General features: G+C 43.9%; 3 protein-coding genes across 5 annotated transcripts in view; 1 reads left to right on the top strand and 2 right to left on the bottom strand.

Moving 5' to 3' along the window:
* The window catches only part of RNF144A (ring finger protein 144A), a 61,765-nt gene extending 60,248 nt beyond the window's left edge, over positions 1-1,517 (bottom strand). For 2 of the 3 annotated variants that reach the window (XM_033055588.1, XM_033055590.1), the window contains exon 1: positions 1,441-1,517. The gene's annotated coding sequence lies outside the window, so the exon portion shown is untranslated. Of the gene's footprint in view, positions 1-949; positions 1,147-1,440 lie in introns of those variants that run through there. The other variant, XM_033055589.1, reaches the window with a different exon arrangement.
* Positions 1,518-3,357: 1,840 nt separating this feature from the next.
* Positions 3,358-10,497, bottom strand: RSAD2 (radical S-adenosyl methionine domain containing 2). The gene is made up of 6 exons (XM_033055510.1): positions 10,164-10,497; positions 9,825-9,986; positions 9,167-9,396; positions 8,184-8,333; positions 7,085-7,117; positions 3,358-6,525 (listed from the first exon to the last, which is right to left on the bottom strand). Exons 1-6 carry the CDS (start codon positions 10,495-10,497, stop codon positions 6,361-6,363), a joined length of 1,074 nt encoding a protein of 357 aa, XP_032911401.1. The 3' UTR covers positions 3,358-6,360.
* Positions 10,498-16,902: 6,405 nt separating this feature from the next.
* CMPK2 (cytidine/uridine monophosphate kinase 2) lies at positions 16,903-23,912 on the top strand. The gene is made up of 5 exons (XM_033055337.2): positions 16,903-17,305; positions 17,713-17,827; positions 19,570-19,771; positions 20,897-21,130; positions 22,603-23,912. Exons 1-5 carry the CDS (start codon positions 17,213-17,215, stop codon positions 22,721-22,723), a joined length of 765 nt encoding a protein of 254 aa, XP_032911228.1. The 5' UTR covers positions 16,903-17,212; the 3' UTR covers positions 22,724-23,912.
* The last annotated feature ends 3,901 nt before the right edge of the window (positions 23,913-27,813 follow it).

Here is a 27,813-nt window from a genome sequence, read left to right as displayed (position 1 = left end):
CTGGTTATATCAAATTGAAACATCCATCATTGTAGCATTACTTCAATCACAGATGGTTTCTTCCCCTCATAATACATGGATTGCACAAGAGGATAATGAGACATGATGGTCAGGGAAAGGGAAGGGGGTTAAAGAAAATTTCATCCTGGGGGGCAACAATAGCAGTGGAGGAAATCCTGTCTTTTTAAGACACTCTTAAACAAAAGGAACTACTTTTCCCTCCTACCACCACTCTCCTCACTTGATCTTGCTTCTCTTGGGTATTTAACAAACTTCATGTCAGGACAGCCTGATAGTCACTGCCAGGAAAAAATACAGTTTTCCCATAATGTAAAGTCCCACTGAAATACAAACTGAGCATTTTCATTAAAGACACAAATCTTGCCTCACCATACTACAGCCCCACACACTCTCTTACCCCCCCAACCACCCCTTCGCTTGCCTCTGAAGCCTGTGAGAGAACCACACAAGACAGGCCCGCCACCAGAAGTTTAAACTACTGATGTAATCTCTCCAGTAGCACTCTGCCCAAGAACATGTAACTTCAGCTTAGCCACTCCTGGGCCAGCACTGATAAGCTAATGTGAAATGAAGCAATCCATTTCCCAATGTAAACAGTTGTTTGCCTACACGGGGAGCAATATAAACAAATGGATCTATTTATAAACCATCGTTTATGGTTGCCGTAGAACAGGAATATTGTGTTCCAGAGCAGAAGTGACAGTATTTCCAAGAATACAGAAAAAACTCAAACAACTGGTATCTGCTTCCAGCAGCCTGCCCCGCTGACACTCCCTGTTCCAGGTCTACAGAAGCAATAAGCACACGATGCAGGGCCCGATCTGTTTAGGAACAGGATACCCTTGATGCAGCGCCTGGGGGGCACAACCTCATTATCGCACCTACGGGTTCTTCCAACGGCTGCAAAAAAAGTCAACGGTAACATCACCTCAGCTTAGAGAAGGAAAACGCGAGCCTTGCTCCTACTTCTTCCACCCCTGCAATCCAAATGATCCGATTTCTCCGCAGGCTGCACACGCCGCTTGTACTGAGCACGCCGGCTGGGGGTGGCACTCCACAGACCCCTGCACTCATTACCTCCCTCTCCCCGAAGAATGGCTACCGCACCCCAGGGCACGGGGCTCGTTCGAGGCGTTCTCGCTGGTTTATGGAAGCCCCAAGAAGCACACGGGGGGCTGAGTGCCGCTGTCAGCACGCCCCCAGCGCGGCGCTTCCCGCCGGCAGCCTGCGCGCTCCCCGCAGCCGGCACCGCTCCCGCACAGCGCGGCCGGGGCTCCCGGCGGGCAGCAGCGACAGCGACACCGCGCCGCGGGGCACGCCCGAAGGGGCACAGCCCTACACGTAGAGGGGTCGTGGATGCCCCGCGCGCTCCGGCACCGCCTCCCGCTGTCCCCCGCCCCGCTCCCGCGGGCGCCTTACCGTGCCGCTCTGCTGCAGCCCTGCCGGCGCGGGGCGGCCCGCGGGCGGTGAGCGGCGCTGTGCGCGCTATCCCGCGGAGCCGCGGCAGGACTCCGCCGCCCCAGCCATGGTCTCCACCCCCCGCGGAGCCGGAGTGTGCGCGGCGGGTGCCGCTCCCGGTCTTTTCTCCGGCGGGGGAGGAGGAGGGTGGGGTGAGGGCGGGCGGGGGCGGGCGCGCCCGCGGCGGGCGGGCGCCATTAACGGCCGCGCTCGCGCCGCCGCCCACTTTGAAGCGGCCGCGCCGCGCCAGGCACAGCGGCGCCCCCTGGCGGCGGCGGGAGGTGGTTCCCGGCCCGGGGATCCCGGGATTTCCCGCTTGGCAGCGCCGCCGGCCCGGGCGTGCCGAGCCGAGCCGAGCCGAGCCGCCGGTTTTACCGCGGGGCTTCTCGTCTGCTTGAATCAATAGCACCTCGGGTTGCTTGAGCGTGATGGGCCGGGCCCAGCAGGTCTGTCAGCGGCAGAAAGAACAACGGGGCTGGTTGTGCGGAGGAGGCGGGGGTTTGTCCTGCCTGCCTGGGAAGGAAGGAGGGGAAGGCACCATGACGAGCACGGCTGTTCTGTGGGAGCTGTTCGAGCTTCCCTGTTGTTGGTGTTGTGCCGAGGCAGAGGCAGGGCAGGAGCCGCCCCGAACGGGCTGTGTGAGGCGAACGGGAGCTGCTCTGTGCCGCGTTCACCCCGCGCAGCTCGGCCCCGCTCCGGCTGACACGGCCCAGCACCCAGCCGGGGTGAGACACAGCACAGCACCCAGCCGGGGTGAGACAGAGCACAGCACCCACCCGGGGTGATACACACAGCACAGCCCCCACCCGGGGTGAGACACACAGCACAGCCCCCACCCGGGGTGAGACACACAGCACAGCACCCACCCGGGGTGAGACACAGCACAGCACCCACCCGGGGTGAGACGGCCCACCATCACCCGGGGTGACACAGAGCACAGCACCCACCCGGGGTGAGACACAGCACAGCACCCAGCCGGGGTGGCACAGAGCACAGCACAGCACCCACCCGGGGTGACACAGAGCACAGCACCCACCCGGGGTAAGACAGACCACAGCACAGCACCCACCCGGGGTGGCACACACAGCCCACCATCCACCAGGGGTGACACAGACCACAGCACAGCACCCACCCGGGGTGGCACACACAGCACAGCACCCACCCGGGGTGATACACACAGCACAGCACCCACCCGGGGTGGCACACACAGCACAGCACCCACCCGGGGTGGCACACACAGCCCAGAAGCACGGGGCACATGGCAGACACCCTCACACCACTGCAATGTAGGGGGAATGGCAGAGGTGGGGTAAATAGCTAACCATCCCCTCACACACAGCCAAATACAATGAAAAGCTCAATTTGAGATTGTCTAGTACAAGAGTTTACACCGAGCCTGAAGATGGAAGATGATCTTGACAGGCTGCTTGTCTTCAGTCTTCTAAATAGACTGGCTTTTCTCTCTTATTTACCATAACAGAAGATAATCTTATTTTTGTCCTCAGATATTTATGGATAGCTGTGCCTTTCCTGTCGGCTGTCATCTGAACAGCACAAGGTATTTGAACTGTCTTCTCCCAGCACAGACCAGTCCACTCAGGCTTGTAACAAGTGCCTTTCATCATGAGGAGAATCACCATCATTGTTCTCCATTTCGGCCTAGATGCTGCCCTTGGCACCGTGCAAGCAGCCCCCTCACTAAATACAGACGAGATGCATCCAGAATTACAGATCTCTAGTGAATGCTGCCACACATTCTGCCAGTAGGGCTTATATCACAGAAAAAAAAATTACAGACAACTTAGGAAAATAGAAACATTTATTGAAAGGTGCAACACACTCATTAAATACTTAGAACTAATTATTTGACACTATTACTCCAAAATTCATAATTTGTGACATTCAAATATATCAGCATCCTTCACACTGAAAAAGAGGGCATTCTAAAGTGCATCTTAAGTCACAATTTTACTCATTACCCGAGGTATAGTCACAATTTTATCAGAAGTCATCCTCCCCAACACTCATTCTCTACATTTTTTTATACATAGAAGCAATTGTATGACGTTAGTAGAATGCAGTGCGAGTTCCTTCCCAATTCAACATCTTTAGCAAGGGCTTAGCTGCAATACTATGATATTATACACAAAGATATGATTAAGCATATCTGTGCTTATAAGACTTAAATTTAATCCTGACTTTTCAGGATCACAACATACCTGTAATCACTAAGCCTGGGATTAATCCTGTTGAATCCAGTTTTATTTTTCTAGTTCCATACTGTAAGGTAGTAGCCCTTACGATATAATGAAAGCCTGAAGTCTGCTTTTGGTCCAATATGAACTGTGTTTATGTTTTTTTTTTAAATGAACTAGATTTATCAACTCTAGCCAAGTTTTTGTTGTTTTACACAACAACAAATTTGCATATAAAAATGCCATTAACTTAAATGGCTCTCAAACTGTAGTGTGAGATCCTTCATTTACAATGTACACAACACATATTTCCTTTGAAAAAGAGTATCACACAGAGCAGAAACTTTTCACTAAGTATGTATGGTAACAAGACAGTGATGTGAAATACCTAGCATTTTAAGAAGGCAAGAACATACAACCATCTAACAAAAACCATCTTAAATGTCTGTGCATTATTTACTGAATTTTGACATTTTCAGCTCCTTGTTTCTCCTGCAGCTTCCTCTGTAGGCACAGAGGAAGCAAAAGAATAGCCATTTTCAGGGTAAAATGCAAAGCAAAGAATGACAGGATTTCTGGATCTGAACGGGAGTTTGTGTACCTCATATCTGTGTGCTGTGCTACAGCTGGCATTTTCTGCAGAAGCTGCAGGGTGGTAGATTTTTTTGGTACATTATTGCACTAAATCTTTTCCCATGCTGGGACTGAGCCAGCAGCAAAGAAAATGCTTCTTTTCTATCAGTGTGGTGTAGGTACTGAGGAGGAGACTAGATTTAATATTTGAGCAGGGGAAGTCAAACCCCAGTTACATAAATTTGCACTGCCCATAAAGCCAGGGAGAACTCCAGCCAAGGTCAGTGAAATAGCTGCCAAAAGACTGTGGGGTTACTGTGTGTGGGCCACATTTTAAATGTCACTTAGTGTTAATACAAGAAAAGAAAATACTGAAATGTCAGTGTCTAGGAAGTGTTGTGATTGCAAAATGCAAAACACGAAGGGACAAAAGAGCACCACTGAGTATATTTACAGTTAGGACAGTAAAAATAGAAACTGAAGGAATTATAAATGGAAACATTTTCACTGTATATTCAGAGGAGCACTTCACTTGACACAGAAGTAACAGCTCCCACTTAAGCATTTTCCCCCTTCAACTTTGAAGATGCATTTTCTTTCAAAAATTTCTTTCTTAAAAAAATCAGCTAGCATTTCCAAAAAAATGAAAGAATGTGTCATTTTCTCAACGTGGTACATTTAATGCATGCTGGCTCCCAACTGTTGCAAATATTTAAATGTGTGAAACAGTCCAGACATGGAGTTCAGTGGACAGAATGAATGAGTGGTGCTGTCTCACTTCTGCTCTGTGCAATACCTATCTCCATACCTTCAGACAGAGGATGGGACTAGTTGGATTTGAAAACCTGCAATTAAAGCTGTAACAATTGCCAGAAAACCGAGAATGAGGGCAGTATATTAGATTATTTTTTTTTATATTTTATTATTATTAGGTTTTGAGGATTTTTAATTTTTTTTTCTATATTATATTTATGCTACCTGCTCTTAAAGTCAAAGGTAGCTCTCACAAAACCAAATTAGTTTCATTTAATGTCTGCAGGTTTTCAGCCAGCAAGATAATTAGTTACTGAGACAAGCAACCTTTAAAACAAGGTTGCTTGATACATGAATTTTACTGTTTGTAGTTCCATGGCTTAGCCAAATAAAAAGCTAGTATGCAACAGAAGATATATGTTAGGGTGTTCTACATGGTATTAATTAGTTTGAGAAAGGCTCTTCATCAGAACTGTATGCCCATGATTCAAAAATAGTTTAAAATAATAAATCAATATTTGCAGATGAAAGGAAAATGGAAATATTAATAAAAAGAAAACAGTGTTTCACTGCAAATATTTGTTAGAACTAAAGACATTGCCAGTGTGAAATATGATGTGTTGTTTATCATTAGGTGCAATGTACCTTTAAGTTTTAGCATGGACAAATACAATATTTTTTCATCACTTAAAATATGTTTTCACAGAAAATTACATCCCCCAACATTTTTGCAAATATCATGTACATTTACAGAGGAGGAGAACATGCTGTTACAATTAAGTCTTAAAGAATAAAATTTGCCAATTTTTTCACCTTGATTTCCTTTAAAATACATTATTACTTAATGATTCCTAGATTCTGAGCCTCTGTTACCCCTGAAAAAAGCAGAAGGTACTTCCAGAGGCCTGCCAGCTGGCCCTCCAGTGATCTATCCAGGAACTGCAACTCATCTTTCCCTGAGAAACAGGCAGAATGCATTCCCTGATAAGAATTTTGACTTCTCCATCATTACAGCTGTTTTGAATGATTTAGGGTTTGGGGTGTTTTTTGGTTTGTTATCTGGCATGCACACTCATGTAGTATTATATAAAAATAGTTAGCTTGGTGCAATAGACTAGAAAGTTTATTTCAGAGATCTGTTCATGTGAAAGCTCTGAAAGTATTTGGTCATGCTCAAGAAAATAATAGACAATGTAATCTGCATTTAAAAACATGTAACATATTCACATAAAGAGTTATAATGAACATCAGTCTGGGTAAAATACTGAGTGTAGTTTAAAGCATTACACACAAGTATACACTCACCTATAAATATACACCTATTTTTACAGAATGCACTGCTCTAACTCAGTATATTGAATCACCAGTCCAGTTTCATATCAGCTTTACTCCACACATACTTTCCTCCTCTTCTTAGGAACATCTTTTCATCAAATCCACTGAATTTTATAGCTGCTTCTACACCAACATCCAGGATGGACTTGGAAGGTTCTTTCCGTCCATTTCTGCAGTTTAGAAAACGCATCTGGAACGCAAGATAGATAAGATGATAAGATGTTAGAAAGTCAAATTGCAAAAGCCTGATTTTTCTACAGACTTAAGCAAGTTGCCCTGCAATTCCACAAAACCTGTGTAAGTGCATGAAGAGGTTCACTGTAGTCCTTAGAAGGCTCAGAAACTCATGGTTAGAAATGTGACAGGAGCAGCAACAAAGCAATATCATAATTCCTGAATATTAAATGTTGGCTCTTCAATTACATGTAAACTAAGTGGACACTCTGAAACTTGACTTTCAGGGCAAGTTCTGTATTTTTATACTAAAGAAAAAAAAAGGAAAGATGTCCTGCAAAAATCTACACTTTAAGATTTGTGATGCAAGGATTATGCATGCAAGCTGATGGCAACTTCTCCTTAGGTCATATTACATTGTAGTTCACAACATGTCTGATGAGAATAAATCACATCTGTTCCTTGTACTACATGGTAAAACTGTTATATAGAATGCAGAGTAAATTAACTGGTTATCATGGTTGTATACATACATATATTAGCATACAAATACCATGTATTAAAAAAAGACTTACATATTCATCCAGAATGAGATATGAATCCCTCATCTGTAATAGACCAAAAGAAAAAACTAAATTAATGTACAAATCAAAATTCCATTCTACTGAAAAAGGAAGGACAAACAAACAATTATTCATTCAGAGTCTGATACAAATCTTTGAAACAGTTGCTGTATCACCACTATTTCAGTGAGCTTGGATGAAATTTATAGAAATAAATGACAGATTTAGTAGAATAACTTTATGTATGAATAAACTAGTAATTCCTGGAATATGATCTCTCCAGTGGTCTAATTGAAATGTGGGTGCCCAACTGGACAAAAGTGTTTTTAATAATATCCAAGTTTTCTATTAACTTCTACACCAGAAGAATTTCCCCACTTCATAAACTTCCCTAATGGTGAGTCTTCTAACTCTCCCCATTCTGGTTTAGGGTCTGTAGGCATTTGCAAAATGATCTGAGCTCCACTCAGGCACCAAAGTCCTTTAGTGTGGTTAATGTAAGCTGGATGGCAGCTGGTCAAGTTAACTGATAGGCTCTGCAGGAGCACAAGGGGTCTTCTCCTGAATAAAGAATCTGAGTGTGCAATCCAAAGGAGTTCAGACAGAAAATGTTAAAAATGAAACTTTATTGTGAGAGGGATTACCCAAAGATACTATTAGTTGGGTATTGGTACTGTTACTGTTTCTCAGTACCCAATATAATGCTGGCTGGGATGCTGCCTTTTTCAGGTAGCTTGATGAGACTGTGACATCACAGTCAATCTCTATTGGGAAACTATGCTTAGACTATAAAGTGTGTTTACATTAACTTTGAACCTTTTCAGGATCTTGTGCCCAAGTCAGGAAGAGTACTCCCACTGGTGTCCACAGGACTGGGTCAATGTGTTTTTACTCTTCTGCTAATAACTTTGTTGTCAATCAAAAGCCTTAAAGAAAATTAAAAATCTTGGCTTCTGCCATAACAAAACCAGTTGCTGATAAAGTTGGACTGCACCTCTTCTAAGATACTATTAATAGGGAAAGTATTAATTGCCATGAAAGTTTCTTGTTCCTTTCAAATATTCTAGCATTATTTAAAAATAAAGTTACAAAAAGACAGGTTAATTTTTACCTTCTGATTAGATTCAGGTACCAAACAAGAGATATTTTTGTGACGATCCAGGAATCGATCAAAGTCTTCATCACTGATAACAAATTTTTCTGCTTCTCTTAGAGCATCCTCACCACTGTTCTCCCCTTCGATAAGCAGGCACTGGAATACCTGAACAAAGAAAGTACCTGGTTAAGATTTTATGTTTTCACTTGCCTTGAGGATAAGAGACCTCAGTCTCAGTAGTAATGTCTTTATTTTTTCTGTCAGTGGAGCCAAAATGGCACAACTTGTGATAACTGAATATTCCACAAAGGGAATGGTGCAGATTTATTTTTTGTAAAATAACATTACAGAGTTCTAAATGTTATAAATCATTATTTTCCTTACTGAGATTTCAGTTACAGTGTTTTTTGGGGTTTGTGTTTTTTCTGAGTAATTCTGTGTGTATAACAATATACATGAGACAAATAATGAGAAAGTATTCCACAAGTTCTCTCATATTTATGTCACATTATCTCTACCTATTTTAAAACTTATTTCTAGTAAAAAAATCATAATTTGTGTACACTAACCCCTAATACTCTATAGGAGGAAATTAATATGCACTTATATCTTGCTAACGATATATTGACTTCAATGTATCATTGTCCAGTAATTTTTCCTAATTTTCTCTACACCATAACATATTTTCATATGTTAAAGACTTTCTGTGTAAATTTTAATATACTAAAACAACCTAGATCTCCACACACTGAAATAGTAATTTTCTATACATAACAAAACCAAAAAAAGATTATTGACCTACTGTGCTCCATCTAAGTGCAGAATGAGATAGAACCTATCTCAGCACCATGCAACATGGACAAGGAGGCTCCTAACCCCAGCCCAAGCTGGAGCTGGAGGTAAGACTCAGGTCAATAGAAGTTCAGACAACTCCAGGACTTCACTTCATTTTTACTTTTCTTTGCACAGGAAACATGTGGTATATACTAATTTCTTACCTTCCAGCGCACAGGATTGAGTGCCTTGATCTGGTCATTCATATCTTCCTCAACATTAAATCTGTTGATGACTGAATTTATTTTAAAAGCAACAGCATACTCTCGGCACCACTGTCTCAGTTTATGCAGATTTTCCACATGGTTCTTCTTTCCCTGATGACGGCCAATTAAAACGTTGACATCCTCATCAAAACTATCACACGAAATTGCCAGAATATCTAAATATTCACCTGAAAACAAGTTTTAAAATTTGATTAATATCCAGCCCATCAGCTAAAAGCTGTCAGGACTCTGCTCACTTTCACTTCCTTGTCATCTGTCACAGAATGCCATGTAAATGCAGTTCTGTGGAGTCATTCCATCAACCACAAAAGCCACATCAGCAGCATCAAAACATGAAGTTTGCGTGTGTATGTCCCCAGCATTATGGAGACAGGCGGAACTATTGTTTTATTACACCATCATACCAAAATGTTTTTGTGGAATAATGTCTACGTTTGCCACAGATAATCAACACTGTTTCACTGGTGTTTACATTTGGTTTGCATTTACTATAAATGAACCCTAAGAAACCATCTCCCCCTTGCCCCCAAGCCCATCCCTGGGTGCGGCTGCCCAGCCCTGCCAGTGCAGCTGTGCCCAGCTGTGCTCTCCTTACCGTACTTCTCGAACCACTGCTTTCTGATCCGGCTGCCATTGCTGACAATGCTGACGCTTGGGAGCTCCAACTCCTGCTTGCAAAACTGGACCAGTTTGCCTACAAACTCGCCTCTGTCCTGAAGAAATGGTTCTCCTCCCGAGAAATTGATTTTCTCCATTCCTAGGGAAGGACCAAAGAAAGATGCTGTGAACCTCTGCTGCCCATTGCCTGCTCCTGCTCAATGTTACCAACGTCCCACGGCATCGGGACACCTCCGGGATAACTTTTTCCACGGTACTTGGTCCTGCAGGGTCCCCCTTCCCCTGTTCCCTCCGGCCCCACCTCCTCTGGACTCACCTGCTTCCTTGAGCATCGCCAACCCCCGCTTGGCCTCCTCCAGGGGCAGCACGAAGGAGGTCTTGGCCGTGTGGAAGCAGAAGCCGCACTTGTAGTTGCACTGCCGGGTGAAGTGGTAATTCACACTGGTGGGCGTGGGGAGCGCATCGTCCCATTCCTGTTCCCGCTGCCGGGGGCCCGAGTCCCGCCAGCCGGGCAGGGACAGGGACAGGGACAGGGACAAGGGCAGGGGCAGGGGAGCCAGGCTCCAGCACAGCGCGCCCAGGCGCCCTCGCAGCGCCGCCAGCACCGCCCGCCCGACGGACAGCAGCCGGGCCAGCACGGCCAGCTGCATGGCTCGGCTCGGCTCGGCTCGGCTCGGCTCGGCTAGACTCGGCTCGGCTCGGCTCGGCTCGGCTCGGCTCGGCTCGGCTCGGCTAGACTCGGCTCGGCTCGGCTCGGCTCGACTCCGCTCGGCTCGGCTCCGCTCGGCTCCGCTCGGCTCGGCTCGGCTCGGCTCGGCTCGGCTCGGCTCGGCTCGGACCCGGCGGGTTGCGCTGCGGTTTTGGTCCCGCCTGCACACGGTTCGATTGGACTCGGTTCGGCTGGGCTCGGTTCGGCTGGGCTCGGTTCAGTTCAATCCGACCCGGCTCGGCTCGGTTCGGCTCGCAGGCTGCAGAGAGGTGTCCGGCGCTCCGCACTTAAATGAGCCGTGACCGCCTCCCTCCCGTCCCGCCCCGCCGTGCCGGACCGCGGGGAACCGCTCGGTTTCGTTTTCCCTTGTGCCAGAAGCGAAACTTGGCACCGAGCCGCGCTGTTTTCCTCGTCCCGGCCCGCCCCACCCGTGACTCCAGTGTCCCCATGCCCTACAGCTGCTTCTCTGCCACGGCCACTGAGGTCTCAGTGACTTTGTCTCTTGTCGTTCAACTCGTGAATCAGGGGGAAACTGAGCTTGTATAACTGCACTGCTCCTTTGTCAGGCATTCAAGAACTCCTTTAAGTTTAAACAGTTTTGCATGGAAGACCAACCCGAATTAGGGAGCCTGGTGACTTCATGTATGAAAAGAAAATAATTGCAGGTCCTTTAATTCTTGGTCTCCAATAATGCGCCTCAAGCAAAGCTGCTGCACCAAGTTGGGCACATGGTTTTAACCTTAACAGCAGCAACAGTTGGCAGCCTGAGGTGAGACATTGGTGGCTGCCCACTCATGCTAACACCAGGAGAAACCAGGACCAAGCTGCCAGTTCCCATATTCCTCAGTTCCTTGGTGGTACAACAGTTATTGCTGGAAAAGGAGCCTCTCCATCATAACACCAGTTGCTATCTTCAGTCCTCCAGTGTGTCCAGACACACCAGCAGGTTTGTCACAAATTTTCAGCCTGTGTTTTCAGTCAGCCTGTCCTCACTCTTGTGTGGGCTGTTGAATGTTGCCACTACTGCCAAGGTACAAAGTCATGCTCAAATCTAACACCTTCCAAATGCATGTTGTCAGTGGCCTAAAATGAAGCTTCCTTCACTTCCACTGACCAATCAGAACTGCTGATGTAGCCAAGCAGCCTTGCCCTCATGTTCCCTACTTTTCATTTCCCTTTTTTTCCCCTTCAAAAAAAGGGGTAGAACTATCTTCATCCTGTGCAATTTTCATGGGAAACAAAACCTGCTTAATTAGTCCTGTCATTGGCTATCATCACATTCCTGTCGTCCTTCTTTCGCTTTCCTGGAGGTGATCTACTGGATGAATAATGTCTGGATCAGCAACACCCAGTTGGAACAGTTTCTATTGTTTGAATGGTTTTTATTGTTGTCCCTATCAGCTGTTTCTTGCTGGAGCAGGTTCATATTAGTAAGGTAGGATGGGAGACTTCTTGCTGTGTCTGGCTCCAGTAATGCCACCTCACAAAGGTATTGCTGCAGCGTGATGGGAAACATCTCACTTCTGAGGCTTTCCAAAATGGTCTCAGAGGCTACCAGCCAAGATTATAACTTGAAAGTGTAATTCGAAAGGGAGATGGACAAGACAATGCAAATTTAAACTGAAATCTGACATTGGAGTTGCTAATTGGTAGCTTCCATCATTCAATTATTTGGAGAATTCTGATATGCCCTGTTTCCTCCTCACTCCATATATCCCTTCTGTCGCATGGTAGGAACCCTATTCCATTTCTTTTCTTCTGTGGCCCCAATTCAAATTCCTTTCTGTCCTTGTTCATGTCAAGTTAAGCCAATGCAGGTGCAGGAACTGTAGCCTTTCTTTGAGGTGGAAGGCTCATTACTAGCTCTGAGCTTGTTGCCTAGTACCTCAGCTGGCTAGAAAAATTAGGTTCAAAATACTTAATTTCCAAAATCCAATAAAGAATCCTTGATGATTATTAATTTCTCTCAACACAAGACTTACATCTGATACCCAAACACTCAAAATACATGTCAGAAAAATATTGCTTGATGAATCAGAAAACTAAAACACCAACACTTTTGGACTGTTTTTCTTTGAAAACATAGATCTCTGTTTCAAGGAACAAAACATGAAGAGAACTCTGCACCCAAGCGTGCTGTTCTTTGTAATTCTATCAGTGCTTTCTTAGAAAATGGCAATTATAGGTTTTTTTTACTTTTTGCCTCAACTAAGTATGTTTTCAGATGACACTCTCTACATTAAGCATCACAAAGTAAACCCGGACCAGGATTTGCTCCCTACGTATGTACAAGTCCCAACAGCATCAAGAAATTCACATTTTACATCCCAAACTGTCTTAGCTCACAGGCTCTATGGTAAGGCCTCCATGAAAACACAAATGTGCATTTTTACATACAAGCTTTGACTCTACAAGAAATACTGCGAACAAGAACTGTAATGAAATTTTCTGTACTGATGCCTTCTGGAAGAATCTCAGAAAAGCAAGCATAAATGTTCTTTGAAAATTGTACGAAATAGGTTTCCTTCCTCCAGCTTCCTACAGAAGCCACTTTGCAGTGGCACCATGGAATCCCAGTAATAAAAATTTTCCTGTTCTCCAAACCTATAGCTAAAAACCTTTTAAATATTAATATAATTTTTCAAAAATTATCAAATAATGTTTTTAATGGTGCACTAGATAATAAAAAAGTACACAACTAGCATGGAAGAATCCAAATGGATAAACATAGATAATGCTTTTGTGCCTAGTTGCTAGGAAAGCAAAACTTTTAAAACAACTATGAAATATTTGTCTAATTAATGTAATTCTATGTTTTAAATAAATATATTGCTTTCTACAGAGTGGCTATTTGGCAGTTCCAGTCAAATAGTATCTTACTGGGCAAACCAAACTGCTGATATGAAAAACGTTAAAGGAGGAGGACTTCTTTCATGTCACCTGGGAGGACCAGAAATGGTCCAAGGACAACCAGGCAAATCATGCAAATCATGTAAATCATGCAAATCATGCAAAGCATGTTAATTATGTAATGGAAGATGCAATTTTAGCATTTGATAAATGTATTGCTTCTTGCTCTAGTTTCAACTGGAAATTATCTCTTTCTCATTGCACTGCAGCACTATGAATGCAAATCTGTCAAGGACTCTGTACTTAGAGTCCTCATACTCAGCTGTCCTTGAGATGCAGAAATCCAAGGGGAAATTGCCAAACAGGAAGCTTAAACCCACATGCTATTAAGTTACCAAAGACATATGAAACATGAAATATAAATATAGATACAGATTAGACACATTTCAAAGAAGACCACCATGGGCTGTTAATAGTTTGTATGGGATTTCCCGTTCAATAAGTATTTTAAAAATATTGTTTCTGTGATCTAGGAAAAAATCCTAATATAGGATGCAGTCCAAAATAGAATTGTAGAATGATAGAACACCAGGTTGGGAGGGATCTCAAGGATCAACAGATCCTTTCTTGACAAAAGGATGTTGAGACAAGAGTCCTTCTGTCCTTTCCGTAGCCTTCCCCAAACATCTGGCAGTGACCACTGCAGAAGAACAATCTCTCTTGGCCTGATACTCTACTGTCTTCTGTGTTCTTTTGGTCTTATCCTCAAATATTTTTCTTTTCTTGTGGGCCCTTTATTGATGTTCTTTAAAGTTTATTCTGCATTAAAAGAGCAGGGGTTTTTGTGTATATTCTATGTACCTACACCTTTTATAGGTCTTCAACTTAAGTTTTTCCTGCCTCTGGATCAGATAGCTGTTTACAGGACACTTAGATATGTTTTTAAGTTACAGGCTAATCAATTTCCAGAATTGTTTTTATGTTGGTGGTGGTGGTGGTTTTTTTTTTTTTGTTTTCTCTTTTTCTACTTTGTGTGGTTCAAAATTTTTTGAATATTCATATGGCATCTTGTTGTATCTGTATCTTATCCTTATAGCTCTATGTAAGCACAGTGGACACTCAAAGATGTGAAAATACTTCTGAACAGTGTTTTGTACATAATTAGCACAGTGTTCTTCAACATTGCTTCACATTATACAGAGGACAAAATTATAAAGGTCTTTGTAAAGAGGCTGAAAAATGCTTAACATAGGTTAATTTCAAAACTGTGTCATACTCTCTCCACTGATTTTAAATGCAACAAAACATCTCAGGCATAAAAGACAACTCTCTTTTCCTGTATATTTACTTGAATCCTGCAAGAGGGTACTTTAAAGTAATTAGGCATGAAAACAGGTATCACATGCCTCTTATGAATGATCTCATAAGCATATTATAAATGAAGAAATCATCGCCAGCTTGGCTCAGCAATGGTAGTAACGAGGTTATATCAAGCCAGCAAGACATGAAAAGAGAAAATGAAAGTAAGTGCTTTCCGTTTATTTAACAGGCAACAGTAGCGTTGGAAAAAGAAACAAACAGAAGAGACAGGTCAGTGAGGGAAATGGCCAACTAATTTACAAGTGCTTTTGAAATGAAACTTGGCTGCAAGTCAGTTGGACCTCAAGCAAACAAATGAATAGAAGGACGGCAGATAAGTTTCAGTATAGATAAGGGTGAGTCAGAGCAGATCCATAAGAGTCATTGGAACCTCGTGTGTCTGATGCTGAGCTCAGCAGTGGCACCTGGGCTCAGGAAGGAGATCTTAGTTACTGCTGCTTCTCCTCTGAAGTCAATGGCTCTGTGGGATGCAGCAGAGAAAAAAGTCAACTTAAAGCTTAATATGACCTAGAAACAAGGTAGATTACATTACTCTGCTGATCTGTGAAACTTTGGCAAGTGTAACCAAACCCTGACCAGTGGTCCAGTGCAGGTCTCCACATCGTGGCCACACCTTACAGCTAAAGAAGTTATCCTTGTTTCTAAATGAATGAGGGGATGAAGCAGCTGCCTTACCAAGGGATGGAGGCTATCATTTTTGACATGAAAAAGCTGAAGGGGAGATCGGAGTGATCTTTAAATATCCTGTAGGTAATAAATAAACTGAATGTTGGACTGTTATTCACCAAGAAGGGACACTTGTTGAAATAAACAGGGCATGAGTTTAATAGGATCTGAGTTTAAAACTTATAAAACTTTTATGCAACAGTAGCATTGCTGGAACTGGAGACCACAGGGGTTTGTGGAGGTAGATTGTATAACAGAGTCAAAAAGAGATTTAGGCAACTCCATGTGAGCAAGGGTCCACAACAGGTGCAGGAAGGGAAAGATGAGGATGTACTGTTTAACATTCCTAATTTGGTGACTGTGGACGCTGGAGGAGCACAAGGACTTGGAGAAGGGACTGTGGGTAAACCAGGCATATGTACAGCATGTCATTCTGCCAGAGGAAATACCGGCTGAGAAGAGCTCCTACTCTTGATCAATGCATATTATTGTGGTGTTAAAACTATCTATTGGCTTCCTGTATAATGAACAATGTTTTACCCTGTGTTTTCTGGTATGCATACCCAAATGCCATAGCCATGTTTGGAGTGATGTGGAATGGTGCTGGAGTTCTCAAGTATGAAACAACCTTAAAAAAACCCAAATAAATTTTGACTGTATCAAAGAGCTTCCAAAGCTATGTTCCCAGCTTTGGTTCTGGCCCAGCCTTCCATCAGCTTCTTCAGGACGGGCAGTTTCCAACTAGTACAGATGATTTGCAACTGGTACTGCCTGCCAGCTGCTCCCCTCTCTCCACAGTTACACTAAGTAAAAGGTATTTGTGCAGGTGTTTGAGATGACCAGAGGAGGACAAGTTTCCAAGGAATTTCTTGTAAAGTGTATTAGTTCAGAAAACACATCAGAAATTTAACTTTATATATCTGTAACTATAACTATTGAAAAGGAGGACAAGTTTTCTACAGAGATACAGGTTCTCCAGCATTTTAAGTTACATCTTCTGAAAACTCAAAAACTACATTTTGGGCAATGGTACTCATAGTAATTGCCATGAGACTAAGTCAGTGCTATTGCTATTTCCATTGCTTCTGGTTGCTACATCTGAGCTGATGAAAGCTGAAATTGGCCATTGCAAAATTATGAAAACAGGCTTCTAAAAGTCCAGTTTACTCCCAAAATTATTTGTGTCTGTTGGTCTTGTCATCAAGGCACTGAATAAACAAATAATGGGGTCAAGTTACTGATATGTCTAACAGCTCAGTGATGCTTGGGCACTGCAACTCAACCAAGTAGTTCAGTTTGGGTTAGGATTTGTCATTTTGGGCCAGTCCTAAGCAGCGGAGCATATTTGCGCTTCTATTTTATTATTATAATTATTATTATTATTTTCTTTTTTTAGACGATGACCAGGATTCAGCTACGAGAGCCCTTGGGAATTTGTTGCGGGCGGGCGGGCAGAGAGGATGCGGAGGCTGGGACCTTACAGCCCGTGGTTGCTGGCGCCCATCCGCGCACAGAGCCGCTCCCCGCGGGACCCAACGCGCTCAGCCCGGGGCCGCTGATCGGGGCGGGCAAGGCAGAAGGGCGTTCCGAGGAGCTGCTCCTTGCTCCGGGATGGTCCCCGCAGACCGGCGCTTTCCCGGCCGGCCGAGCCAGTTTCGTTTCCCGCTGGCTCCGCCTCCGCCCTCCGCTCTGCCCCCGGCTCTTTGCTCCGGCTCTCAGCTCCAGCTCTCTGCTCCGGCTCTCTGCCCCCGGCTCCGGCGATGATGCGGCGCTGTCCCCCGGGCTCACCGGGCTCCCGGACCGTCCGTGCCCTGCCGCCCTCCGCCCGTGCCCTCCGGCAGCGCCTGCGCCAGGTCAGCTCCGCGGGCACAGCCGGGGTTCGGCTCCTGAGCTCCTCGGGCACAGCCGGCGTTTGGCTCCTGAGCTCCTCGGGCACAGGCGGGGTTTGGCTCCCAGCGCCGTGGGGCGGGCGGGTGCCGGGGGGACGAGGGGCAGTCCTTTAAATCCAGGGTAGGGCAGATTCTGACTTGATGGAAGGAAGAATTTTTTTACGATGAGGCTGGTGAAACACTGGCATAGGTTGCCCAGAGATATGATGGACGTCCCATCTCTTGAAATATTCCAGCTCAGGCTGGACAGGGCTCTAAGAGACCGGATCTATTTAGGATGGTCCAGTGCGCTGCATGGGGTTGGAATGGATGGTCTTTAAAGGTCCCGTCCAACCCAACTCATCCTGTGATTCTGTGATGTCTCTTTGCAGTGTGCAGAACGGATCCCAGAGGCTGAAGCAGTACTCGACCTGCTGGAGAAATGTCCAGAGCACCAAAAAAAAGGAGGTTTTCCTGTCATAGTTTTTGAGGGGCTGGATGCCACAGGTAAGAGCAACATGGGATTGAAGAATCACGGATGAGAAATTGTTGAAAGGAGCAACTGCTATTTTTTTTATTAGGCATAAGGCTTAAAAGTAATTAAAAAAAAAATCTCAGAAACCTGTGATGGATAAGGAATTAATAATTACAAATGCCAACCTGTCTTCTCTTAACATGAAAGATTACTGTATGCTAATTTACATTCAGTTGTTTAATTCCTTTCCTATGCAAATGAAAGAATAGAGAGGGAGTACTGAAAATTTAACTTCCTGTGCAGCTGATGAAACATACTTTTATGGAGAGTTTTCAAATAAATGAACTAAAATAGTGGTAGTCTGGGAAACTGACAGCGGTTTGTCTAAGAGAGAAATATTACAGTAGTTTCACGAATACAAGCCGCACGGATTATAAGCCGCACCCCCGGTGCCTCGACAATGTTGCTGTCTTTGTCAATAGATAAGCCGCACCCCGAATATTAGCCGCACTTTCGTTCGTCGCGAGAATCCGTGCGCAGCTTTCACAAATTGGCCAATTAGTAACAGGATCGCGGCATAGCGGGCTTTACTGGCTCGGGGAGGGGCCAGGCAGGCTCGGCCCGCTCATGGTTGCTGACGGGGCCGGCCGGGTGGTGCTGCAGCCGCCGCCGGGCTCACTGGCCCCCCTCTCCCGTCAGCACCGCCCCGCCGCTGCGTTTACGTACTCGCCCTGCCGGCGGGCCAGGCACTGCCGCCGCTGGCAGGCATGCCGGCCGCGTCGCCGCTGCGTTAACGTAGTCGCCCTGCCGGCGGGCCAGCCGCTGCCGCCGCTGGCAGGCATGCCGGCCGCCCCCTCCCATCTGCACCGCCGCCGCGTTTCCTCGCCCTGGCCGGCACTGCAGGCCCCCGCACCGCCGGGCTCCCCCACGCTGCTGGCCCCGATTCTGCTGGGCTTCCCCCGCTGCCAGGCAGCCCCACCCGCCGGCCTTCCTGCTTCTGCCATGCTCCCCTGCACTGCTAGCCCCAGTTCTCCCGGGCTCCCCCGCCCTGCTGGCCCGGGCTCTGCCGCCCCCCCTGCCCCGCCCTGCTGGCTCAGGCTCAGCCGCCCGCCCCCACACTGCTGGCCCCGCCTCTGCCAGGCTTTCCCACCTCAGCCGGGGCCGGCCGGGCTCCAGCTTGGCTTGGGGCTGCCGCGGGCTCTCACTTCCGTGTTGGCAGCTTTTAGAATTTTGTTAATGTATTAGCCGCCCCGGAATATTGGCCGCACTTCCGGGTTTCCACCAAAATTTTGGTCAAATTGGTGCGGCTTGTATTCGTGAAATTACTGTACTTGCCTCTGACTAGCTTTGTTTTTTGACTTATCAGTTAAAGAGAACTGGAAATCCCCATAAAAAGAAGGAATTGGATGACCAGCATGGCAACATTCACATAAATTGTAACCTAGAAAATTATTATGAATGACTATATAGGGAAATTGTCATAAATATATAGAGAAATTGCCATGCACCTGATGCATTTAAGGGAGTGAAGACTGAAAACCAGCTAAAGGAAGGGCTGGAAGGCCCAGAGAGCAGGAAGGGGAGCAATAATTCCTGCAACCAGACTCAGAATAATTTTCCACTGGAAATCTTACGACAAGATGCTCAGGTTACATATTCAGATGTCAGAACCTGCCTGCACATGAACACAGACAGGAGTGTTTCTCAGTTTTTAAAATCCGAGTGTATCTGGTAAATAATATAACAAATGTTTCCTTCTGTAAATGCAATGCAGGCAAAACCACGGTGACCCAGGCTGTTAAGGACACCCTGAATGGCGTTCTGCTGCAGTCCCCACCAGCCTGCATCAGCCAGTGGAGGACTGTATTTGATGATGAGCCAACACCCATTAAAAGAGCATTTTATGCCGCAGGCAACTACATCCTGGCTTCAGAGATAGCGAAAGCATCCACCCAGGCACCTGTGATCATAGACAGGTTTGTGTATTTAAGAAGCCCTCTCATATCAGTGCCACCATATAGTTGTTCAGTGTTACAAGCAGTCTGTGATTGTCTCTGTGTTTCTTCAGGGGTTTTGCTTTGGATTTGTTTAGGGTTTTTTTGGAAGCACTCTGCAGAGAGTCAGATAAATATTATATCTTCTAAAGAGTGACACTTATGATAACAGTAAAAGAGAGTTCAATCAGTGTAATACTCATAACTAGCTTTAGGACACATGTAAATTGTTACTTCTTCAGTTAGGAATTGTGGAGGCACAGACTGTGCATCCTGAACTAAACTAGTGTTTTGTGACAAACCAGAGGAGACTGTGGGCTGCTGGTCATGGCTGTCTCTAAGATGTGTCTGAGATATGGGTAGATTGGAATGACTGAGTTTTAGGTAGACTTACTCTTTGTGAATTTAAAGCCAGAGATATGAGTCCCACTTTTTTGGGTTAATTTGTGTTATTTCTGGTTTTCGCAGCTTACAATATTACTGTCAGTAAAAAAGTCTAGGTGTACTTTGAACCCTCTTTCAGTAGGTGTACTGTAACCTCCTGCTACACACACACACACACACACACACACACGTTGTTTGCATGTGAATGCTATTTTCAACCAGCCTCAAATCCACTGAAATCTATCAAACACAGTGCCTTGCAGTGGAGAGAATGTTCAATACAAGTGAAATTAGCAACATTAGTAATGCCTGTGTTCATTCACACGTTTGTGAAGACTGCATGCTCTCTACGAAATCTCTTGCAGTAAGCAGGATGGGAGCCACAGAAAAGGGGACTCTGAGTAAAGGATTTTGAGATATATTGTAACTCCTCTTTGACCTGTCTCAATATATGAGACTTTCTTTTGATAGGAATATCTGTAGCAGTCTTTACATAATGTTTTAATTAATAGTTCACATTAACTCTGAAGAGAGCGCTGAGTTTTCATTGTTAAGAGATAATGGATAGCACAGAACTGTTACTTGGATTTCCCTTCAAAGCCATGGTGCCACCTATCTCATCATTACTGACTTGTTGTTACAATGCCAACTGTCTCCTATATTACTGAAGAATTAATGTTCTCTTTAAAATTTCTCTCCCACAATTCTGTATTTTCCTGACAGATACTGGCACAGCACAGCTGCCTACACAATTGCCACTGAAACAAGTGGGAAAGTCCAGGATCTTCCACCAGCTCAAGATGAGGTGTATCAGTGGCCTGAAGATCTGCTTAAACCTGATCTTGTTCTCCTCCTGACTGTTGACCCTGAAGAACGAGTCCGGAGACTTCAGCATCGAGGGCTGGAGAAAACCAAAGAGGAAGCTGAGCTGGAAGCTAACAGCTTGTTTCGCGAAAGGTAAAATTTCCTTTAATGGGGAATGAGACTGGAGGCAATCTTAGCTCTTGTGGGATCAATAACAAATGTGCCTCTCACATTATTGGGACAAGAATTTCCTTTTTATAAGATTTTTTTTTTTTTTTTTAAAGAATGCATGGCTGGCAGTGAGGGTAAATTCTGTCACTTCTAATTGAAAGTGTTTGAAAGATGCAGATGTATAATTTAATTGTCCTGTAAAGGAGCTTTGAGTTAAAATACTTCTATTTTGCCTTACTTCTTTTATTGTAAATTCTTTCTTAGTGAGGTCATGAAGGAGATGGACTTAAAAGTTCCAGGACTGGGAGACAAGAAGTTGAAACACAGAGCTTCGTCAGGAAGTTCTGGAATTGAGCTCCAGATTAAGAGAATAAAATTTAAACATTCTCTTGTAGATGTCTTTAGTTGTGCAAAGTGTCTCAGGTACCAGTATAGTCAATACATTCAATGGATTGTGTTATCAATGCAATCAATTCAAAGTGATTCATCTCACCACCCGTTTGGCGCTCAGTGATCTAAACTGAAGTGTCTAAAGCCTTTTGATAGGAGATGTGATGCAGAACCTGTGGACACTTTCTGGGTTAGGAATTGGAAGCTAAATAGGATAGTCCAAAGCATCTCAAGCAGTACTAGGTGCATTAACTCAAGCAACTGAATGGCACCCTAAGGTATCCTACTTCAGGGTGTGCTGAATTGCTGTCTGGACATTGCATTTTACATTTTAATCCTGTTACTGCATATTTATGTCCCAAAGCCTTTAGTTCTTTCTACCTGTTAATTATGTCAATCTGAATAGGAGAACATCCTATCAGAATCTTCCTTGATTTGTCTTGTGACTTCTGTTCTGAACGGCATTATGGGAACATAGAAAATAATATTCACATCCTCATTCACACCTCAAAGACTAAATGTGGGAGAGTTCTGCATTATGCTTATAGCCTAAGTGAGGAGCTTTTCACCCTGTATTTTATCCTGTTACTCATTCAGTCAGTTGATCAGAAGGGGTTGAATGATATGTCAGCTCTGTAATCCAGTGAGTGAAAGCTGAGATCAGCCAGTGAGCACAACTGCACAATGCAAGGCCATATAGTTCAGAGATACCTTTGCAGAAACTGAAAAAAATAAATTCAGGTGCTAGAAGCAGACTGTCCACTCTACTGCTGTACCAGACTCTATCCAGCGATAAGCCATAAGGAAAGAAATACTTTATGCCATGCAATGTTAATATGACTGGATCTCTGGGAATCAATGTCAAGGAATCTATGTGCTTTGAGATTTACATTTTAATAGTTACTAATGGTTTATTGCTCTTTGCAGTAGATTTCATTCTTAGCTTCATATTAGTTTTTCTATCCTCTGTCTCTGCAGTACAAGCACTGTCTTCTGAGACTGATGACTAATTTCATTTCATATCCCTGCATTTTGAAGTTTAATTTCTCTTGTTTTGATTCTAGAGTTGAGGAGTCATACAGAAGGATGGTGAACCCTGCATGCCAAGAGGTTGATGCCAGCCCCTCCAAGGAGGAGGTTCTCAAGACTGTTCTAGAACTAATTAGGAATCATTGTGCTGTTTGAAAGCAACTTTTGTGTAGTAACCCTTAAAAGATACTTTTTTATTGCCCCACTGGTTTGCACTTAAAAGATAATTTTTTATTGCCTCGCTGGTTTTGGTACCTAAAATTGCACAGTGATGTGTTTTGTCTCACGGTTTTATGCTGTCAACAGTAATCTGTGCAGGTTATCTGTTTTGTGGTTGCTACTGTACTTTTTTTTTTTTGTATAAGGCAAAACGCTACTCATGTCATTCAGCATTCTTAGTAAAGAAACAAACATGTACTACATGTGCTACAGTCATGCACAAAGTACCTCAGAGTGCTCTCTGACACCAGGACATTTTGAGATGCCATCATATTGCATCTTCATCACCAGGAGAACCTATTCCCTGGTCCATTGTGTACCAAAATTTGCTGCACTGCCTCAGGAGCATTAGATGCCCAAGGAGAGGCTGAAATGTCATCAGAGCTAAAACAATAAAATGATCAAAACATTTAGGAACAGAAAATCCAGTGCCCAGTGTTGGGTTTTTTTGGAATAGAGGATGAGCAGCTGTTGCTGTGATGGGCATCCTGGAAAAAAATGTGTTGTAAATGAGTGCCAGTAAACACCAAGGGCTCTAAGTAATAAAGTCTAAGCCTGTTCATATATGCAACTGAAATATCAATTTCAGAAACCAGACAATGCCAGCAAATGAGAAACAGAGACCTGAGGAGAACCTGAAATTAAAAACTCATAAATGATCACTACAATATTTTTTTACAAAATTTTTCTCTATCCTAATATTATTTGTTAATGAGAACTAGTATTCTTTTGAGAGAATACGAAATTAAAAACCACAGAGATTCTGAGCAATGGGAATGATTGCACCTTTTCAGTTAATATTTTCTTTCTTGTATGGCTGTTTCAACAGGCTGAACGTGAAAGCAGGCTACATCAAGACTTCAGGTCTGCAAAGACTTATTTTTATGTACATTAGTTTAACTATTGTTACTTCTAAGTGTAAAGCTAAACATATGGATAAGCCTTTGTGAGGTCAGAAATAAAGCTGCAGTTCCAGAAAAAAAATCTTAAAATGTCAATTTGATTTAAAACACTTTTACTTCCTTTTCTATTTTAAGCAAGTGCAATTATCAATGAATCTGTCCTCTAAATAAAAATATACTCAGTACTGTAGTTCCTATATTGAGTCTGTATATACAAGGTGATAGAAAAAAAACCTTCTAAAACTACATTTAATTAATGCACTGTTTAATGGTTTTGAGTATGTTATGAATATATGATGTAATTTATACATTCTATACATTTATAAATTCTAGAAATAGATGCTGTTTTGTTTGGTATATTATTTGTATTTCAGCAGCCTTTGGATTTGCCATACACACAGACTGAAAATGCATGCTTGTAGGTGCTCCAGTTATTCTAGAAGATATAAAGAGTCGTGAAGCATTCAGGTATTCAGTCTTGGATAGAGGAAATTCTTATATAGAAGACACTACTTCAGATGACTGATCAGGGTGCAAATATGTGCCTGTCCTAAATATTGTGTAGCTTTAGCTCGTCCAGATAAAAGATCACTCAACCTGAGAAACTCCACTTGCCCTTTCTCCTTATGCAAACTTGCACATGAAGCCAGGCTTTCTGGGTTTTGATGCTGAGATACACCCCACTAGATCAGGTTTCTCAGGGACCTGGGCTTGAACACGTCCAGGGATGATGCATCCTCAGTTTCTCTGGGCAACTTGTTTCAGTGCCTCAACAGCCTCACAGTAAAGAATTTATTCCAATTATCAAACCTAAACCTCCCCTCCTCTAGTTTAAAACTCTTTTACCTTGTCCTGTCACTATCTGCCCATGTGAAAAGCCACTCTCCCTCTTTTGTGTGAGACCCTTTTAGGTGTTGGAAGGCTGTTCTAAGGTCTCCCCAAAGCATTCACTTCTCCAGGCTGAACAGCCCCAGCTCTCTCTGCCTGTCTTTGTAGCAGAGGTGCTGCAGCCCTCTGATCACATTTGAGGCCTCCTCTGGACCCACAGAGGTGTTCAAATGTGAGGTTTGTCAATGACTCCTGGTGCACAGGCAGGTCTGGGAGAGGAGCAGCAGGAATACACAAACGGCCATCCCACACCCAGCAGGAGCATCACCTGGGTTAGAAACCGACAGAAACTTTTGCTGGACAGTGTGATGGCCACAAGAGGTCAGGATTTTTATTTAAGTGTTGGAAAGGCTTGTAATCTCCAAGTATTTCCATGCAGGTTCAGAAACTTAGGCTGTTCCTTGGCAGGTAAAAGTGTTTTCCTGCAGCTGTGGAGGGTGCTCTCTGTGTAAGATCTCTGTGTAAGGGAGGTTAAGCCATGACACAGTGCTGGCCCGTGGCCACCTGCCTCTGCCAGGCAGTTCTGAGTGCTGTGAGCCCAGAGCATCCCTGCTTACCTGCAGCCAGCCCATGCTGGACACCAGCAGTTTGCTGGTAACAGAGAAGGGCTGCTCTGTGTCAGTCACCCTCGGGACAGAAAACATGCCAAAGCCTGTCTCATTTATTACTATTCCAGCAAAATTAGCAATTTGATAATTTATTTATTTACTAACTTTAGGATATGGTCCTGCAAAGACTCTGTGTTACAGCCCTCAGAGCATCTAGGGCATTAGGCCAGTAAATTACACAAACAGAAACTGAATCTCAAGCTTAGCAATTATTCTGTTAAAGCCAGTGAATTCACCACTTACTGAATCATAAATGCAATTTGTAAAATTCAGCTGCTTCTTGAAGGACAAAACAGTACTTCTGTTGTTGTCACATTAAGCTTTGTATACCTTTTAGTTTATTTTTAAAAAGTTTTAAATTAATTTTTCAAGAAATTATATTTTATTATTTTATCTATTCTATATTGTGTATTTTATTACATAGAACACACCATAGTATTTCAAGCATCTCCTGTCTCATTTTTAATCTCATTTGCTTCAATTTTTTTTGGTCTAGAGGGGAATAGATGCTAAAATAAAACGTTATTCAGTTGTCTAAACATAGACATCCACAGCAGTTAGCCTCCCTAAGGTATCTGAGATGTCTGCGTGGGGCTGCCAGATATGACATGAGACATTTGGTTGAGCTGTTGATCTGCAGAGTGGCAGCTGGAGGCCTGCAGGGATACCATATGGTGCCTAAAATGGCACTATTCACCCATTTAAACAGTGAGAGGGTTAGAAAGCAGCAGTGTAGCCTCTTTGGGTTGTGTCTACATTAGCAGGTGGCCTGAAACAAGTAGGGATGATCTGCAGCACAGAGGAGCTGGCACAGGGGACCCAGTGTGTGCCCTCTGTGCGTTTCAGAGATTTATTTTAGACCAGCTCTAATCTGGTCACATTGACTGGCCTCATGTTAGCAGCTGCAGTGCAGTAAGTGCACTCCTACACCAGATTTTTTTGTGCAGCTTTGTCTGGATGGAGTTCAGTTGACAGATGCCAGAACTGTTTCAGCATGTGAAGCATGGTAAGGATGGGTGCTCAGAAGGAAAGCTGCCACAGCATTGTCCTGATCCAAGCTGAAGTGTTCATGTGGATGGATTGTGTAGAAGAGATGTAGAAGCAACACAGATTTCTGGGAAAGGCTTCCTTGGAGTCAAAACAGATTTTGGGGCCAGTTTCATCTGTGTACTAATTGAGGGCTAAGCTGGAACATGCTACAGCTCCTTTTGGTCCATGTTCCTGGGCTGCCTGCCAGATATGACCTCTGGGCAGGCACAAAGAGAGAATTTTGGGGTGTGTTTGACCCCATCTCCTGCCATAGCATGAGGTGTAGCTATGGAGATCACCCAGTATCAGTAGTGAGTGCTGTTGTCAGTCTGGGAGGTGAGGAAGCTGCTTGCAAGCAAATATCAAACTTCAGGAGTGAAATGTAAGGCAGGTGTTTAGCCATTTCCCTCTCAAAAATACATTTGTAAGACAATTTCCCCAAAGTCAGATGCTAGGAGGTGACATGCAGGCTCTCTCAGAAGGCATAAATATCTATCTCCACTAGAGCTACAGTTTCAAACCCATGATTTTTACCATTATTTTCTGTAGAGTTACCAAGCCATTTTATATACAAACTAATATTTTATCAAGTGGGAGTTCACTAGTACCTGGAACTAGTACATAGAAGCTAGAGAGTTCTTCACTAGATTTTCTTCACTGTGTCTTTTCTCCACAGCATTACCAACTTCTAGAATTTTTTCCAAAACTGTGCATGCCTCTGCTATCAATTCCTGCCTTTATAGAGGCAGGAGAGTCAGGACACTCAATGGGACTTTGATGAAAGGAAAGATCTCTCTCTCAAAGTTCAGGATAAACAAAGCCCCTGAGGAGTTTTTATTTTTAGTTTGTTTTTTTTTCTTTTTCCTGCTTGTTCAATCCCAGTTACCGTATTTCATTAATTTGAATAGCTGAAGAAACTTTCAAGTTGTTGCTGCAGGGGGCTACACTGACTTTGATCTTTTAAATAGAAAGCTTTGTTCAATAAAATTAAATCAGTTCTTTTGTAAAGACAAAGATCATCACCCTCTGGATTAACTTAACTAAACAGATGTAGGGTTTATGTAAATATGCAGTCAGTACAATATGAAATAAAAGCTGGAATACCTTGCCATTACTGTTAAAATGCATTTTGTGTTACCAGCTGGCCAGTCATGACCTTTTATTCAGCTGTAAAGACAGTGCATGTCACATACTCAAAAGCAGGGGAAATACGATGAAAAATGCTATGTCTGCGACCTCATTGCTTATGAAAATACCCAAATAGAAAAGCTGCACTTTAAGCGTGTGGCAAGTACAGAATGAGTTCCAGTAGGGTAATTTACTTTTTCTGCTGCTCTCCCCCTCCCTGGAGCCAGCTACACTGGTGAAATCTTAGAGCAGGTTGCAGAATTGCTTGGGCCTTCTGTTTTATTTCATGAAAGATGCTGTAACCAAGTAGGCACAGCCTTCCTTGAGAAGACAGAAGACACAACTTTTGCAGATGTTTCAGATCACATCCCACATCTGCAAGTCTCCTGAGCCGGTGCTGAGGCTTTTGTTGGTGATACAAGTGCCACACCTTGAATACTGTGCTGGAGAGACCCTCACTACAAGAAAGGCA

This window comes from Catharus ustulatus, chromosome 3 (genome assembly GCF_009819885.2).
Source record: "Catharus ustulatus isolate bCatUst1 chromosome 3, bCatUst1.pri.v2, whole genome shotgun sequence".
NCBI lineage: Eukaryota > Metazoa > Chordata > Aves > Passeriformes > Turdidae > Catharus > Catharus ustulatus.
The sequence above is the reverse complement of the archived record's forward strand: the minus strand, read 5'-3'. Positions and strand labels throughout refer to the sequence as shown.